This window comes from Pteropus medius, unplaced genomic scaffold, assembly GCF_902729225.1.
Source record: "Pteropus medius unplaced genomic scaffold, Ma_sr-lr_union100, whole genome shotgun sequence".
NCBI classification, from domain to species: domain Eukaryota; kingdom Metazoa; phylum Chordata; class Mammalia; order Chiroptera; family Pteropodidae; genus Pteropus; species Pteropus medius.
Window position 1 is genome coordinate 2,156,338 of NW_024349801.1, and position 14,118 is coordinate 2,170,455.

Sequence of the window (14,118 nt, forward strand, 5' to 3'; positions counted from 1 at the left end):
TCTCCTTCCCTCTGCCCCCCAGTCCCCAACTTGGGCATGTAGGACCTAACCCTGGACATGCAAACTTCGTGCGGGGCCTTGGCAGACTGAGGCACGTTGTCCCTTCTCTACCCGCGAGCACCCCACCTTCCTTTCTTCTGTCAGCCACACCTCTCTCGGTGCATATTTCATTCCAGCTCCTATTGTCACCAAATGGAAAAGCCATTTCAGTGACTTCAAAATAAACCATCTCCAAAGGAATCCAAAGCTGAAAAGGCCAAACCCAGGATCCTACAGCCAACAGGGCCTTCGAGAGCAGACCACGTGGTCCAAAGGCAAAGGCCCTCTATGTCACAACCAGCCTGAAGCTGGGAGACAAGATCAACAGGAGAAGGCAATGCCTGAGAGAAGCCTGGAGGCTGAATCTCACTGGAGACAGTGACACCGTCCTGAGCTCACCCACCCCTCCAGGGAGGGTGGCTGTATAACTTATCATGCAGAAAAGAGTCACTAATAATTACAGTCAGACAACAGACCTAACTGGGACCTTCCTGGGCAAATCTGCACATACAGCCACCCTCGTATGACCCAGAGTTGCCAGATCTCTTCATGATATCAACAGGCCTTACTCTCCAAAACGTCTGTAGAATCAACCCTATGTCTTCGGAGTTTTCCAGGTCAGCACACTGCTGTGTGCAGTCTTAGGCAGACACTTTCCTCTCAGTTCAGACCCTTGTCCTTTCATACAGGCCTGAGATTTCTTGTTGGCTGATTCACCAGAGCCCAGTTAGTCAGAAGGGCTTTAAGGGGCCCCTGGAAAGACAGAGAGCTGCCAGGGTCCTACTGGGCCTCAGCAGAAATCCAGGTGCCTGCACTTTTCTGTTCTAAGTGCTCTATTGCGATGTAGTTCACAGTACATGCATTTCACCAAGTTTAGTGTACAGTTCAGTGGTTTCTAGTATAGTCGCATCATTGTGCAACGATCACCACAGTCAACTTCAGATCATTCTTATCACCCCAAAAGAAAGTCTCGTTCCCACTGGCAGTCACTGCCAATTCTCCCTCAGCCCCTGGCAACTATCTGCTTTCTGTCTCTGGATATGCCTGTGCTAGACATTTCATATAAATGAAATCACATTTGTCCTTTTGTGACTGGCTGCTCTCATGTAGTATTGTGTTTTCAAGGTTCACGTTGTAGCACGTGCCAAAACTTCACTCCCTTTTATGGCTGAGTAATATTCCTGTGTGTGGATGGACACATTGTGTTCATCCATCACTAGCTGGATACTTGGTTGTCTGCATACTTGGGAATCATGCTGCTGTGGACATCATGTGCACGTTCTTGTGTGGATGTATGTTTTGGGCACTGCTGGGGAGACACCCAGAAGTGGAATCGCTGGGTAGGATGGTCACTCCAGGTTTGGTGCTCAGATACCTTACCAGGAAGGAGTAATGTGTCACTCCATGAGGGAAGGCCTGACTTGTCTTGGGGCTAGAGCAGCCTTGGCCCTCTGGGGCCCTTTTCTCCTCATCCCCCCCACCCCACCCCTCACCACCTTGTTTAAGAGAAGAGGACATGGCATTTAGTCATTGTGGAAGCGATGCCGTGGGGATTCATGCTAAGGGGGCATCTAAGGAGATGCAGCTTGGAGGGACCTTGTTCATCCAGGTTGTAGACATATTCCATAGCTTCTGTATTAGTTTCCTGGGGCATAACAAATCACTGCAAATTTGATGCTTTAAAACAACATAAATCTCTTCTCCCAGCTCTGGAGTCTGGAATCAAGGTGTTGGCAGGGCTCGTTCCTCCTGAGGTTCAGAGGGAAGATCCTTCCTGCCTCTCCTGCAGCTCGTGGGGGCCCCAGGTGTTCTTGGCTTATAATCGCATCACTCCAATCTCTGTCTCTGTAGTCACATGGCCTCTGTGTGTCTGTCTCTCTTTCTCTTCTATGGACACCAGTCATTGGATTTAGGGCCCGTGCTTCTCTGGTATGGCCTCATCTTAGCTAATTACAACTGCATTTCCAAATAAGGTTACATTCACAGGTTCTGAATGGACATAAATTTTAGGGGCCACTATTCAACCCACTGCCAACAAATAGACCACATTGTGTTTTTTCGTTGATCACCTGATAGACACTGGGGATTCCCTTTGGGCCACTGTGATCTGCGCTGCTGTGGCCATGTGTGTAGTTTTGTGTGGAACACGTTTCCATAGTTGAATGGCTGGGTCACATGGCCACGTTCCATTTAGCTTTATGGGAAGCCTTCCACTTGATGTTAAATCTCAGTCTGCACAACAGACTTATAGTAAGGGCTTCTTCTCTATGTCGAGGCCAGGGCAGAGGTGAGCACACAACATCTCCGCTAAGTGGGCCCTGAAGCCCAGCTGCCGCCTGCACTCCTTGTACCCAAGCCACGTGCTGGGTCGGGAGGAAGCTCTGTGGCGTGGGCCCCCAAAGTGGAAGGAGGTTTCATCTACCTCTCTATGCCCTTTCTTGCAGATGGGATGGGGCGACCTGGGGGTATATGGCGAGCCTTCCAGAGAGACCCCAAATTTGGACCGGATGGCTGCCGAGGGCATGCTTTTCCCAAACTTCTACACAGCCAACCCCCTGTGCTCACCATGTAAGTCAGGGCTGGCGTAGGGGAGTAAGCAGGGGAGTGGCATGGGGGGCTGGCAGGGGAGGCAGGCACAGCAAGGGAGAGCAAGCACAGAAGAGCAAGCACAGGACGTTGTGGAGAGACGGGGACGTGGGGAGCAGGCAGCCCTGATGGAGGCATCAGTTTCACCACATTTCCTCTGAGGGCCAAGAGGGTGGGTAGGCATGTGCAGCCTGTTGGCTCCCTGTCACACTGGGTTCCTGGCTCCATGCTGTGTGGATCCATTAAGCCACTTGAGGGCTTGTCCCCTATAAGGATCTTTGAGGCCAGAGTTGCTACATGTAGTGGCTCTGATTCTTAGGCACTGAGGGCTGTGGCTGGTTCTTGGCTGGGAAGTGGTTGTCAGTGTAGGGGTGGGGCAGCCTAGCCCCCTCCCTTCCAGAGGAAGAGAAGGAATGCAGGATGGCATACACATGAGGGGCTGTGTGGACCTCACATCTTGGTGGCTGTCCTGGGAGATAGGAAGAGCAGTTGAGGGCTGGACAACGCTGAGCTTCAGGGTCTGGTCAGTGCTCCTTAGTGACCCGTCTCTGAGCCGGTCAGTATAGGGATGGTCTGCCTACTTAGGGGAGGCTGGCAGAAGCTCCACAGGTTGGCCATGGGCCTGACATGTGACATGTTCTCATCATGTTTCTGTTTTCTTTGCCTCCATGCAGCAAGAGCGGCCTTGCTCACTGGACGTCTGCCCATCCGCAACGGCTTCTACACCACCAACGGGCAGGCCAGGAATGGTGCGTGTATACTCAGGCTGCACCCCAGGCCTGGGGGGCTGAGGACCAGAGGGGGCGACGTGGGGTATTTGTCACCCATTCTTATGTGAGACCTTTCTTCTCCGGGGTCAAGGGCTTTGTTTGGGTTATAACTTGCCATTTTGATGCAGTGCTTCCATCAAAAACCATGCATTTTAAGCAACTAGAGAGGAAGGTGAGGTTAGTGTGTGATCTCAGGGGTTCAGGATGGAGCCCGGCCCCTTCCCAGCTCCTGCTTTCAGGGGGACTGCCAAGGCGACAGGCTCCGCTCACAGCTCCTTCCCTGTTGCGTCCTGGCCCAGGGCGGCCCAGCACAGCCTGGCGAGTGGAGCATACCCTCCCCACAAGGAGCTGCTGCCCATTTGGGTGGGCAAGCTGTACGCCCACAAAGAGACCTGAGAAAGCCAGGTGCTATGAGGTCAGCAAGGACCTGCCCTTGGAGAAGGGGAGTATAGAAAGCACGGGAGAGCCTGCCATGGGTGGGACCCTCGTGGTATCAGATGGCATGTTCCAGAGACCCCACAGACCAACAGAGAGGAGGTGCAAACTTTGGGGAGGTACTTGGAAGACCTCAAAAGTGCCATGCAGCAATACCAGCTCTTCACCAAGGCTTTGCCTATTGACCCTGAAGGGCCATTGTTCAAATTCATTACCTTTTGTGGCATAGACTGCTCCATGTATGCAAGTCGTTCATGCTATGTGATGCTCTTCCAGCCTACACGCCGCAGGAGGTCGTGGGTGGCATCCCGGACACGGAGCTCCTCCTGCCCGAGCTGCTGAAGAAGGCTGGCTACGTCAGCAAGATTGTGGGCAAGTGGTGAGTCCTGATACTCAGCTGGCTGGGTACATCCACACAGGGTCATAGCTAAACATTTCCAAACAGGGAGAACTTCTTGGGTGAGGAGTGCAGTCTGAATTCCAGGTCTCTTTAGATGTCTGAAGCTCTCCTTTAAAAGACGGTGTGGCTGTGCTGGTGGACCTCCTATCATGAGGGCATCGTGGGGCATTGGCCGAGAGCCCATCGTTCTCCTCGAAACTCACACGTCCCAGCCACCTGCCCCTTCTCTCCATTCTTCTCGCTGTGCTGCTTGCTGCTGCAGTATCACGGAAGAGCCACATCATCGCTCACTCAGGGCCATCACGGATGATACACTTTGTCAGCAAGCACAAGGGCTGTCTGGTGGTGAAATGAAGAAGTAACCAAGAGGTAGAGGATAGTCATAAGGAGTGGAGTCATCAGGTTCAAATGATTATAGGTCACGTTACTACGCATGCTGTTTATGCTGCTTTAGGCATGTTAAGCAGTTTCTGCCTCTTGCTCTCTGGGGTTTCCCAAGTCTGAAGCCCTGAAGGATTAGCATAAAGGTCAGATGTCCTCTTTCCCTTCCTTAGTGTTGGGGCCCACAACAAGCCCACTTCCTACAGGAACCCTTCCATGATTTTCTAGCCCTAATTGTCTCTCCTTCAACATGCTGTGGCCCCTCTGCCCTTAACCCCTCTGGCACTCACTGGCACTGCTTTCTCAAGGATGAGTGCCTTGTCTGCACCGCTTGGGAACTGCTGCTCCTTGCACGTTGACAGTCATAGGGATGGGAGATCGAGAAAACCTGGAGAGTAATCATCAGAAAATCCTGGCAATCCAGAGGCTGCCTAATGAACATTTTCTCCCTTCTGAGACAAGTTGGGAGCCACCTGCCAAGTGGACGAACTCGGAGGAGGCAGTGGCTGCAGAGCAGAGCTGGTGGGGGTGCACTGGGTTGAGGGAGCCTGTGTTACCTGCACGGTCCTGAGCAGTGCCAGGAAGGCCCGGGCGGCTGTGGCAGAGGCCGGCTGCGAGGCCTGCCAGAGCTACGTCAGGGCTGTGCTGGCAGACGGAAGAGCCCCCGGTGACCAGAGCTCTCTGTGCCCAGCCTGGCAGCTCTGCCCTGGGTCCGGCAGCCTCCCATTGATGGTCATTGACGCAGGGCAGCCAGAGCTGGAATGGCAGCGTGTCTCCAGGAGAAGAGAGGTGACACAGGTGCAAGAGGAGGAGAGCAGGGCCCAGAGAAACAGCTCTGAGTGGACTCGGGGCGGTGGACACAGTGCTGATGGATGGGCCACAGTCATGGCCAGAGCGAGGACAGGCCCTAGGAGGCCTGAGACGGAGAGCTCGGCCTCTCTTCAGCCAGGTAGAGGTCCCTGTCTCAGTAGGGACTAAATGGGAGGGTGTTGGCAGTTGTGGTGACTGCCCTGATGTCCTGCCTCTGGGCCCCAGTACCATGGATTTAGATTTCCTCAGACTGACCAAGGCCTGGTGTGGCTGGAACCTGGACTCCTGGGAGAGGCTGCTCCATCTGCCCCAAGTCCCTGGGGGCTGCAACATGCTGCTGCTTCAGCTCACCTTCAGGCAGGGCTGGCCCTGCTGCTGTGTGGGGGCAAGGACTTTGAATTGACAGCTTAACATGAGCAGGACCTTAGCTGGTGTTTCTGTTAAGCAAAGGCCATTTGTGCTGATAGATGTGGGCCCACAAGAGTCACACACAGCTGGTACTAGAGTGAAGTATTGAGAAATGACTGGGTATGTAGCAGTGGCCCAGAGAAGACATGAGTTGCAAACAGGAAGCACAAAGTGCGGAGAGTGGCCAGAGCAGAACCGACACTTGGCGCAGCTGGCAGGGAGGCCGGAGATGCCCAAGGCGGGTGCCAGGCAGCCGTCTGGAGGCACAGCATTTTAGAACCGGCAGTGAGGAACCGAGGCCCCGAGAGATGTCATCTAGACTCAGACTGCATCCAGCCCAGCCTCCCCTGCCACCCCATACTGTGTCCTTTCTAATCAAGTGATCAAGTGGTATAGTGAGTTTACAGGGATCTGGGATTTGCGTGACCCACTGCAGGGCCTCTGAGCGGTCAGGGTGGGGCCTGCCTGAGCACAGCAGAGGAATAAGACCCTCTGCTCCAGGGACACAGTTTCCTAAACATGTGTCACAGCAAGAGTCTTTCTGCAAACAAAAATCCTAGGAAACCCATCCACTTCTCAGGGTTGGAGTCAGCTCACTCCGCAGTGGGTTGAGACCCAGAGCCACAGAACTCCAGAACTCCAGAACCTCTGTAAGCCCTGCATTCCAAAGAATAGATGGGGACGTGCTCAAGGACCACTGGTACCCGATTCAGATGCGAGTGTGTCAGCACCTCCTATTGACGGGAGGACCTACATTAGGTGCCCCCTAGGGGAAGCAGCCCGTGGGGATGGGAGTGCAAGGCAAGCCCAGCAAGAGCTTCTCTTGGGTTCAAAGGACACCTGCAACGTGTGGCAAGAGCTTGCAGAGCGCCTGGGTTTCCAAACAGCTTGGCAGTTGTCACATTGCCACATTTTCTTCTAGTCATGCCCTTCACCAGTCCTGGCCAAGATGCTGGGTTGATAAACAGCAATAGCTGGTCCTGGCACTGTCCCAGTCTGTGTCCCTGGCAGCGTTGCTGGGGAAGGGTAGGTGGTCCTGATGTCCCCTGGAGGGTGAGGTCTTGCTGTGTCCAGGCTTAGCACACTTTGGGTGCTAGAGAGCCCTTGTTTCATTAAATGTTCTGTGAAGTCGATGGGGTATTGCTGCTCAGAACTTTGGGATGTCCCCATGTGGGGTTCCGTAAAGTGTCCTGGGTTTCTGTTTCTAGGCATCTGGGCCACAGGCCTCAGTTCCACCCCCTGAGGCACGGATTTGATGAGTGGTTTGGATCCCCCAACTGTCACTTTGGACCTTATGACAACAGGGCCAGGCCCAACATCCCCGTGTACCGGGACTGGGAGATGGTTGGCAGGTAACAGTCCCTTCCCTTCCTGCCCTTTGACGATGAGCCCAGCCTCTGCCCTCTGGGGCTGCCTAGGAGCTGGACAGAGGTTCTGAAAGCACCCGCCCACCAGCGCTGGCGTCCCAGTGGGCTGGGCCTTGCTCTGCCAGCTGGTTGTCCTGCCCAGAGCCTTATAGGACTCATGGCCTAGGCCACCGCTTAAGCCACACCTACGGGGTCTCTCACCTTTTTAGGAAATATAATGAAAGCCAGAGATGCTTCTTAAAACAAGGTGTGTTCACATAGCAGCCGTTCACACGGCTTCTAGGCTCAGGCCGTGCAGCCCTGTGGCAGATCCTGGGCTCCAGCTGCAGAGGCCATCTGCCTGCACCAGGTTAGCATGTTGGTCACATGCTACACGTTGAAGAAATTGGCAGCATCACAGAGGACACGGTGGGATGAGCTCTATTTGTGAGCCTGCCAAAAGCGAGCTGGCGTCTAAAAGGCAGGTGGCACCAGAGTCACCCTGGTCCTGCCCACCACCCGGCAGTGGGGCACCTGCAGCGTGGCCACACCAGGCCGGGCCCTAGTCTTTCTCGAGTTTCGTTTGGCTTAATCTTTCTTCTTCCTTTACTATTATTATTATTAATTTTTTTTAGATTTAAGCTCATTATATATCAGTGGACCAAGAAGTTGGGCCAACTCATTGCCTTTTTAAATAGCAGCTTTTTTTAAATAGCAGCTTTCTTGAGAAAATTCACACACCAGACAGTTTACCCATTTACATTGTACAGTTCAGTGCTTTCTAGTATGTTCGTGGCGTTGTGCAGCCATCACCGGTTTCAGAACACTTCTATCACCTCAAAAGGAAACCCGGCACTCGTTAGCCCTAAGTAACTGGGATCCACCTTTTGCTTTTCTTTCACTGTCCTCTGTCCTCACACATCGCTCTCCATCCTTCTCCCAAATGGTGACCGTGGCACCCAGCCTTAGCCTCACTTCGTCCTTGAAGAAACTGTGACCTCAGGAGCAGTGTGAGCTTCCAATTTCATTTATGGAATGTTTCTATCATTCTTTTAAATGAAGCCCATGACTTTGCCTCTGAAATCAGGGAGAAGGGGCTTTCTTGGCCTGAAATCTAATTTCTGTCTGGATATATATCGTTTTCAGATTTTATGAAGAATTTCCAATTGATCTGAAGACTGGAGAAGCCAACCTGACCCAGATCTACTTACAGGTAATGGCCACCTGGGCTGGGCAGGCTCTGTGGTTGGGGAAGTCAGCCTTCAGGCAGAGGCAGATGGTGTGTTCTTCTCCTCAGGAAGCCCTGGATTTCATTAAGAGGCAGCAGGCAGCTCAGCGCCCCTTCTTTCTCTACTGGGCCATCGATGCCACACATGCACCTGTTTACGCTTCTAAGCCTTTCTTGGGCACCAGTCAGCGAGGACGGTGAGTCCTTGGTTGTAGAGACATAGACCCCGACCTGGGGGGTTCAGCTGTGCTTAATTACCTCCAAGGACAGGGCACTCGGTACTATGTTGTTTTTAATGATCAATTGTAGAAAAAGACTGAAACACTTGTGCCTCTGAAGCTGTTCAGCCTAGGATCAGTGGGAGTGCGACAGTGGTGTGGTCGGCTCTATCCTGGATTAACTCTGAGAACTTGAACTTTGCTCCTCTTCACCTGTAACTTTAGCCAGTCCATTTTGTTGTCCATCCCCAAAGTTACGACTTAACTGCTCTTTGATCACACTGATGTCCTTGGCCATCTGGTAAATGTTCCATCTTCTTCATAGGTATGGGGATGCTGTCCGGGAGATCGATGACAGCGTGGGGAAAATCCTGAGCCTTCTTCAGGACCTGAAGATCACTAAGGACACATTTGTTTTCTTCACGTCTGACAATGGTGCTGCCCTTATTTCTGCTCCCAAACAAGGCAGGTGTTTGGAGTGATCCCATAATCATACCCCCAAACAAGGCCCCACTTGGGAACACTGGACCCCTGAGACTCAGGGTCTCAGCCACTGCTGGGGCAGAGTGTGAAGGGGGCTCAGCCCGGGCTCCCCTCCAGTGGGGAAGATGCCCACTCTCCTCCCAGTGCCCCATCCAGTGGGAAAAGATATGAGGAGACCAAGGGGTGCCCTGTGGGGTTGGCTTGGGCCTCATCACACACAAAACTAGCAGGGCTGCCCACCGACACCCATGTTCTGTGACACACTATCCTCCCTGAAAGACTAGAGCACCTTGGCCTTTTCTAGCCCAGGGTGGGTATGTCAGTATGTGAAACGGTGACCACCTAACACCCCTCTCCCAAACTGTTGGCAATTCTGGCTCTCCTGGAGGTGCCGGGGCAGGAGGGAGAGTTCAGTGGGGGAGGATGGAGACCGAGGCCAGGGCCTTCATCCTGTCCCAGCTCTGCCACTGACTGGCTCTGGAAGCAGGTCACTTCTACCTCCTATATATTTAGGGCTAAGTGAGGTCACTTCTGAGCTTTTCCCTCTGAAGCTCTGATGTTCTCCATTAGTGTTTTTATTCTAAACTTAAATATAACACGGTAGCTGTTATGTGTTTGACCAGCCACATTTGCACCTTTTTTGGAGTTTAAGGAGCATCCCTTCACTGTGGGGGCAATGACCATCTCCCTTGGGAGCTAAAAATGCAGGAGACATACTTCCCAGCTTTCTTGGAAGGCAGGCCCAGGCTCACCCCCCGCCTCAAAACTTCTTCACCAAGGTCTCATGGGGGATGGTGTCTAGAAGGGAAGGAACTGAGCCCCTACCCTCGCAGTGCTGACCTTGGGGGGCACCCAGAGCCCTGGTGCAATGAGAGAGTTGCATATCCCCCAGAGCAGCCTCTGTACCCAAGCTGGGCCTGCAGGCCTCTTGAAGACCATGACCCCAGGTCCTTCAATGAGCTCTGGTTCCCAGCTTATGTTGTGAGGTGGTTGCACCTTGGCATTTTATTGTCTTGTAAGAGTTTCACCCTAGTGATGGCATATCTTTTCACCCCATTCTTAAAAATGCTAGGGCCCCAGCAGAGCCCTGAGGCAGTCAGCTGTGGATGGAAGGCCACGCAAAGCAGGAAACCCCATTGGGACCCCCCTCCAGTGGGGAAGACACTGGAGGACTGTGTGGTCAGGGGAGCAGAAGGGGCTTCAGGATCTTAAATGACAGGACTAGCACAGCTGGCTCAAGCTGAGAAGGAACCCTATTGGTGACAGAACAGCAGTTCAGGGTCTAGGTCCCCAGGGGTGGTGTGTGGTGCCATCCATGGCACAGCCCCACTCTTGGAGAGACTTCATTCTCACCATACAGCTGCTGGTTCCCCATCTCCCTCCCAGCAAAGGCCCAGGGCCCAGCTGAATGTCAGTGTCCCTGCCAGCCCCTGATGGCCAAGCCTCATTGGAACCACCACCCTTCCAGCCTGGGCTTGGGTTCAATCACCCTAGCCTTTTTTGCTACATCATGGAACAATTCACATGGACAGAAACATCTGTAAGATACAAATGACGGTAAGGTGAAGATCTGTGTACCCTCCGACCAGCCTGAGAAATAGAAAGAGAAAGGCACTGGGTCCTCAGCACCCGGAGCCCATCTTCAGAGTGGCACATCGCGTTTCCTCACTGTCCCTGCATTCACACACGGGATGCGGAGTCTGCCAGTGCTCCCACGTGGTCCCTGTGTGTTCGTCGCTGCTCTTCTCTCGAGACTGGGCTGCACTGATGCATGGAGATGACGTTCAGGTTCCAGTGCCAGGGACAAACCGTGGGACTTCCTGCTAGAGAAACACTGCTCTGTTTTGTTTCCCCATTTTCAAAGGACCTGAGGTGAGCCCTGGGCAGCTCATGCTGAAGCAGCAGACACCCATTTATCCTCAGGAAACTTCTCTGTGCTCTGGGATCGAGCAGGACCTGAGACCAGCCAGCGATGGGGGCTTTGCCCTCTGACACTTTGAGCATGGTTCAGGGACCACCTGCTTAGAGCTGGGCTTGTCAGGAATGAATCTGTGCCCCATCCCTGATGGGACAACCCCGTGAGGCCCAGGAACTGATGTATTAACTACACTCTGTAATCTCAAACACAGGGAGGCTCGTGAACCCTGACATTTAAGAAACGCTGCACCTGAACAGACAGGAAGCTCTAATGACCTGCTATTGGGATATGCTCTATGGTTCTGCTTGAGGAACATCTGCATCTTGTGCTAACAAGAGTGGTCACGCCCTCCGTTTCTGAGCAAGCGCTCCTCATTAGGGGCACTGTGTTACAACCAGAGCATCTAGGATGGTCTCCTGGGTTAGAGCCACCTTGAGGCTGGTCCTCTGTCTTCATGATGGCCTTGGTGCCTTGGTGTTTCAGCAGCATCACCTTTGACAGCTGGGCGGGAGTCAGGCATGGGCAAGTGCCCAGTAGGGCATGTGTGGCTCTGGAGAACCGGGATAGACCACTGACGGGCGACAACTCTCCCTCCCCAGGCGGTAGTAACGGCCCCTTTCTGTGCGGGAAGCAGACCACATTCGAAGGTGGAATGAGGGAGCCTGCAATCGTGTGGTGGCCCGGCCACATCGCCGCAGGCCAGGTGAGTCAGAGGTTGGCCACGCGGCCAGGCCTGTTGTCATCCTGGGATGTGGCGACTCGGCCCCTCGTGGGCCTGCACCTTCCACTCACTCTACCTTGCCTAGGAAACACCAAAGTCATACTCACTGGGGGAGGCAGCTGGTGAAGGGTCCATGGGATGGGCACTGGAACAGTCTCTGACAGATATGGCGTGTAGTGTCAGTATCCGCCATGAGGGGAGGAGGCATCCGTGGTTAGTTAATGTGGCAGTTTTGAGTGCGACTGAGTAGAATGGCTTGTTTCTGCAGGACTTATCAGAGCCTTTAGTATGCTAATGAATATTGTGAACTTCTGGAAGGAGCATAGAGCAAGCTGAGTTTTTAAAGTCTTGTTGGGTCATAGAACTCTTTTTCCAAACTTCATCTCCCAGACCACTGTTCTATGGACACACTCCTAGAGACAGCAGGAGCTCGACTCTGGTTGATTATCTGTCTGCAGTGTGCAGGTGTAAACTGCAGGGCTGGCTGACCTGGTCCTCTGGCTGGGCATGGTGTGTGTCCTGCTCCTCAAGCCCTCGCTCTGCCCCTGCCTTGGCTGAGAACTCAGGGTCTTCTCTAACTGAGCACCTTGATTCAGACATCCTCAGGGTGTCAAGACTGTTTGTAATCGTGTGTGTCACTGTCTCAGTTGGTCTTTTTTTCCCTTTTGAGCTCCAGAGAACACTGTTCTCAGCACTAGTGTCAGCTCAGCCCTCATAGCAGCACCGTGGGGGCTTCTGAGTGTCCTGTGGCCACTGAAACAGTCACAGCACTGAGGGGCTGGAACCACACATGTTTGTTCTCTCAGGTCTGGAGGTCGAAAGTCCAGCTCCGTCTCCCGGAGCTAGAATCCGGTGTCACAGGGCCGATCCCTCCTGGAGGATCCTGGAGGAAACTCATTTCTGAGCCTTTTCTGGCTTCTTAGTCTCTGGCTCCTCCCTCCCTGGTCCAGGCCGGCACCCTGACTCTGGCCCTCCTCCCCTCTCCCAGTGTTAGGACCTGTGATTACCCTGGGCCCACCCTGGGACCCAGGATCAGCCCGTTTTAAGATTAGCTGATTGACAACCTGATTCCCCTTCTCTGTGTAAGGAAGCGTATTCACAGGGTTCAGAACTGGGATATGGAGATCCCTGGGGGGGTGTCATTCTGCCTATCATCATCATCCCCATTCCACATGTCAGCAAAACTGAGGCCCAGTGAAAGATAGTCACTTGTTGGGACCATCCAGCTGGCAGGTGGCAGAACTGGGGTAGACCCCCAGGCATGGAGTATGGAGCCTACCCTCCTCCCCAACATCCTTCCCCCAACTTCTCCCTCCTGGGACAATCCCATGGGGACCCCTCTCTCCAGCTCCTCTGTCTGTGGCAAGCCTTTGCCTGCCTTGTTCTTGGCCCCTTTGGGCCCTGCTCTCTGGAGAAGAAAATATATCACACAGAGCTGTGCAGCCGCCTTCCCTCCACCGCATCCTGTAGCACATACCGAAATTGAATTAGATGGGACTATCAGGCCTGTGCCCTGTGATAACTGTGAGAGGATTTTATTTAAAAACACCCTGCCATTTGTCCAACCAGTTTCAAATATTTAGCTCTCCCCTTCACGCCTGGCGGGGTGACTTTATTAATTGTAGCCTTTGATTCAGAGTTAAATCTTGAAAGTGCTGATAACAGCCTTGGTGACTTCCTGCCATGGGCTCATGGCAGACAAATTGCGTTTTCTTAAAGACATTATGTGCACATCGAGAGTGTCTATTTTTCAAAAAGAGCCTCTTCCATGAGTGCGCCCAGCTGTTCTGTGCTGATATGAGGACTTCAGATATCCACGCCTTCCCACACCACCCCCATCTGGCACCACAATCTCTCCTCCTTATTTATTTTTCCAGACGGTTAAAATATCTGGATTTCTTTCTCTTCTTTACTTTTCTCTCTCCTTTTTTTTTTTTTTTTTTGGTCCTAAAAAAAGTGAGAAGGGAGGGGAGCTGCTGGAATATTTCTCCTCTCCTCTGCTTCACAGAGTTTTTGAGCTAAATGTTGACCTTCATGCCCCACCCTACACTGGGCTGCAGAAACAGATGACACAGGTAGCCCTGATGTATTGTGCTTGGTTTCCACAGGGAGTTTCTCCTCATGTAGAGGAATGGAGGCAAGGGTGCCCCGGGGTATGCGAAGTGGCTTAAGAGAATGCTTGCCTTGCCAAACCTGCCAGACCAAACCCTTGTCCCCAGATCCAGAGTTCAGGAGTGAAGGAACTGGGTGGAAGTCAGACAAGGTGGAGCTGTACATGGGGAACAGACTTGCATCCGAGGAGACCAGTGGGCAGCACCTTGCCAGGAGTGGTCAGTTCCTTAGGCCTGTCTGAAGGGCCACCTCCTGCTGGCTCT

General features: G+C 53.1%; 1 protein-coding gene across 2 annotated transcripts in view; it reads left to right on the forward strand.

Annotated features, from left to right (window-relative positions):
- The window catches only part of GALNS (galactosamine (N-acetyl)-6-sulfatase), a 30,370-nt gene that overhangs the window by 4,637 nt on the left and 11,615 nt on the right, over positions 1-14,118 (forward strand). The window contains exons 2-9 of one of the 2 annotated variants that reach the window (XM_039888659.1): positions 2,484-2,607; positions 3,300-3,374; positions 4,107-4,209; positions 7,038-7,181; positions 8,322-8,388; positions 8,473-8,600; positions 8,947-9,086; positions 11,622-11,725. In XM_039888659.1, coding sequence (XP_039744593.1) covers positions 2,484-2,607; positions 3,300-3,374; positions 4,107-4,209; positions 7,038-7,181; positions 8,322-8,388; positions 8,473-8,600; positions 8,947-9,086; positions 11,622-11,725 — 885 coding nt within the window. The remainder of the gene's footprint in view (positions 1-2,483; positions 2,608-3,299; positions 3,375-4,106; positions 4,210-7,037; positions 7,182-8,321; positions 8,389-8,472; positions 8,601-8,946; positions 9,087-11,621; positions 11,726-14,118) is intronic. The other variant, XM_039888660.1, reaches the window with a different exon arrangement.